General features: G+C 50.8%; 1 protein-coding gene across 1 annotated transcript in view; it reads left to right on the forward strand.

The window, feature by feature from the left end:
• The window catches only part of FBXO25 (F-box protein 25), a 30,509-nt gene that overhangs the window by 20,892 nt on the left and 6,338 nt on the right, over positions 1-3,279 (forward strand). The window contains exons 7-8 of the mRNA XM_023746217.1: positions 808-901; positions 2,377-2,572. Of these exons, the coding sequence (XP_023601985.1) occupies positions 808-901; positions 2,377-2,572 (290 nt within the window). The remainder of the gene's footprint in view (positions 1-807; positions 902-2,376; positions 2,573-3,279) is intronic.

Raw genomic sequence — 3,279 nt, forward strand, 5'->3', positions numbered from 1 at the left:
GCAACTGCGAGTAAGATCCATTGGTCACGGTTGATGTTCCGTATAGCCTTCAATATCAGCTGAGACTCTTTTTCTACCATATTATTTATTTCCAGCCAGGAAAGGAGAGGGAGCAAGCAATCAATGATGAGACAGATTCAGTGATAGGCTGTGTTCTGCGCGACCCACACAGGGTGATGGAGCGCGCAACCCAAGCATGTGTCCTGGCTGGGACTCGACACATGCTCCCCTGGTTCATAGGTTGATGGTCGACCACTGATTCAGGGGTGAAAAGCCTGACGGGCTGGGGAGGCTTTTGGGGGGGGGGGGGTGGCGGGAGCTGGGAGCAGACAGACAGTGTGAGCCAAGGCTGGCGGAGGAGACAGGCTGTGAGGACTGGAGCCGGGACAGGACCTGGAGGGAGTGGGCAGAGCGGGCACTTGGGAGCGGTCAGCGTCTGGGGCAGAAGTGAGAGGACCGTGATTCTGCGTTTACAAGGACTGGAAAGAGAGCTCTGGAGAAAGGACAGACAGGAGAAGGCCCTGCACACTTAGAATTGGAGTCTTCAGGGAAGCAGACGGAGCACGGGGCTGAGCACAGGTCCACGGGTCAGGTGCCAGCAGGCCTGCCTGGGGCACAGGCTCGGGTCTGCGCGTGGAGGGCGTGCGGGGCCGACCGCACAGTCGGCGTCACGTCCTGGGGTGGCGTGACGGGCGCCTCTCACCGAGGACCCTGAGGGGCACGCGTCCGTCCTGTGCGTGTCGTCAGTGTGGTGTATGTTTCCATGTGAGGAGATTGATGCTCAGCTTTTTCCCTCTTTCTTTTAAGCTATTGCAGCTAATTGCAAAATCCCAGTTAACCTCACTGAGTGGTGTGGCACAAAAGAATTACTTCAACATTTTGGATAAAATCGTTCACAAGGGTAAGAGGATGACTGACCTTTTTCATCGTCTGAATCTTAATGACTTTAGTGTGAGGAGAGGGGTTTTCTCTGACCCCCACCCCGTGTGTGTGTCCAACGGTGACGTCCGGTGCGTGGCCGTGGCTGCACAGCCGTGCCAGGGCCTCCGGCTCTCACGTCCACGTGCTGTTTATGTTTTTAAAGTTGCATTTGCATAGGAAGGAGTATATTACATTAATACAAGAAATGTATCATTGTGCTATTATTAGAAAGAAAGATAAGTGAAAGGACATCTCACCTGTTCGTGGTTAGCCGTTCATACTTCACTTCACCACATAATGTTTCCATAACCATCAGGGTTGGGGCTCAGTTGTTTCAGCATCAAATACACATTTCTTTTTAATTTAGTGAATGTATTGATTGATTAGTGGCAAATAGGTAGAACAATAGGGTGTATGCATGTATAGGGTGTCCCCAAAAAATGTATACATACTCTAACAGCTGATAGCTCCATTTTGAAAATGCAGTGTATTTGAGTAAGCACTGCCTTTGTATTTTCATAGTGTGTGTACATTTTGGGGGACACCCTATACCTGAGTTAATGGCTGAGTGCAGCCATTTTTAAACACCATTTCTCTTATGGCAGAAATGTAAAGAACATGGAGGCTGACAGTTTAAAGTCAAAAAGTAGACTCGACCAGAAATGCTTGGTCAGGAAACAGTTTAAAGTCTGTTTAAGTCTCGTCGTATCTGCGGTATCTCAGAAACCAGGTGGGGTCGCAGTAGAATGAGGTCATTGTTCATTGTGACAGAACGTAGACAATGTACAATTAACAGTTTCACTTAAGCTGACAGTTTGGTACCATTAGGTCCTTTCGCTCTGTTGTGCCACCATCACCACCATCATCTTCCCCAGAACATTCTCATCTTCCCAACTGAGCCTCTGTCCCCATAGACCAATGATGGCGAACCTATGACACGCGTGTCAGGTGACATGCGAACTCATTTTTTTGGTTGATTTTTCTTTGTTAAATGGCATTTAAATATATAAAATAAATATAAAAACGTAAGTCTTTGTTTTACTATGGTTGTAAATATAAAAAAATTTCTATGTGACACCAGCACCAGAGTTAAGTTAGGGTTTTTCAAAATGCTGACACTCCGAGCTCAAAAGGTTCGCCATCACTGGCCTAGACACTCACTCCCACCGTCCCTACCCCTGGTTCCACCGTCCACTTGTGTCTCAGGCTCCGACTCCTCCGTCCGCAGACGGAGTCCCACAGCCGCTGTCTGTCCGGCTTGTCTCCCTGAGCATCGTGTCTTTGAGGGTCACCCACGTGGCAGCGTGTGGCGGGAGTGGAGTCTCTTCCTTTCCGAGGCTGAGTGCAGTCAGCTGTGTGTGTGCACCCCATTTCATCTGTAGGTTACATCGGGGTGCAGCTGGCCCTCTCCCCGGTGGCAGCTGTCCACGCACAGTCGTGCTGTTTTTGTTCCAGTGCTCGACGACCACCAGAACCCTCGGCTGATCAAAGACCTGCTCCAAGACTTGAGCTCCACCCTCTGCATCCTGATCCGCGGCGTGGGCAAGTCCGTGCTGGTGGGGAACATCAACATCTGGGTCTGCCGGTTGGAGACGATTCTCGCCTGGCAGCAGCAGCTGCAGAACCTGCAGATGACGCAGGTACGACCTTAGCACGAAGTCGTGACCTCTTCTCCAGACTCCCGGCTTGGAGAATGATGCTCGTCTTACTCTTTCGTGTTAATGAAGTTGTTTTTAGATGGGTGAGACCAAAGAGCCCGTTAGTGGGCTCCAGCTGCTACTGGAAAGGGCTGACTCCGCAGGTGGCGAGGTGGTAAACACTTGGAGTGCGGGTGAATTTCCCGCCAAAATATAAGATGGCTCTGTCTTTTGGTTTTGTTCCATCCACCAAAAGGGTGGATTACAAACAAATATTTGGTAATACGCAGTTACAATCGGCCCGAGTTTACACGTTTCCCGCACTCCACCGCAAATCTATATGAACCGAGTTAAAGACGGCTCCCTCGGAGTACGCGCAATTCACGCGAGCCAACTTAACTCGTTTCCCGCACTCCAAGTGTAAACTCGCTCACTCTGAAAGGAAATTAGGTGCTTTGGGCTCAAATGACATCAGGAAATCACGGGCTCCGTGTGTGCGCAATCTGCCCTTCTCCGCCCTGTGGCTCGCGCAGGGCCTGTACTCTCCTCGCTTTGCTCTGCGTGGACGCGGATGCACAGGTGTGTGGAGGCAGATGCACACATGTGTGGGCTTGTAGCAAGATGGCTCACGTGACAGACATGCCATCACATCCAAACTGTCGGCAGTGTCCAAGGCCCATGGTACCTGCAGCTTGGAGGCACTGGGATGAGGCAGAAATGC

Source organism: Myotis lucifugus, unplaced genomic scaffold (assembly GCF_000147115.1).
Source record: "Myotis lucifugus unplaced genomic scaffold, Myoluc2.0 scaffold_636, whole genome shotgun sequence".
NCBI lineage: Eukaryota > Metazoa > Chordata > Mammalia > Chiroptera > Vespertilionidae > Myotis > Myotis lucifugus.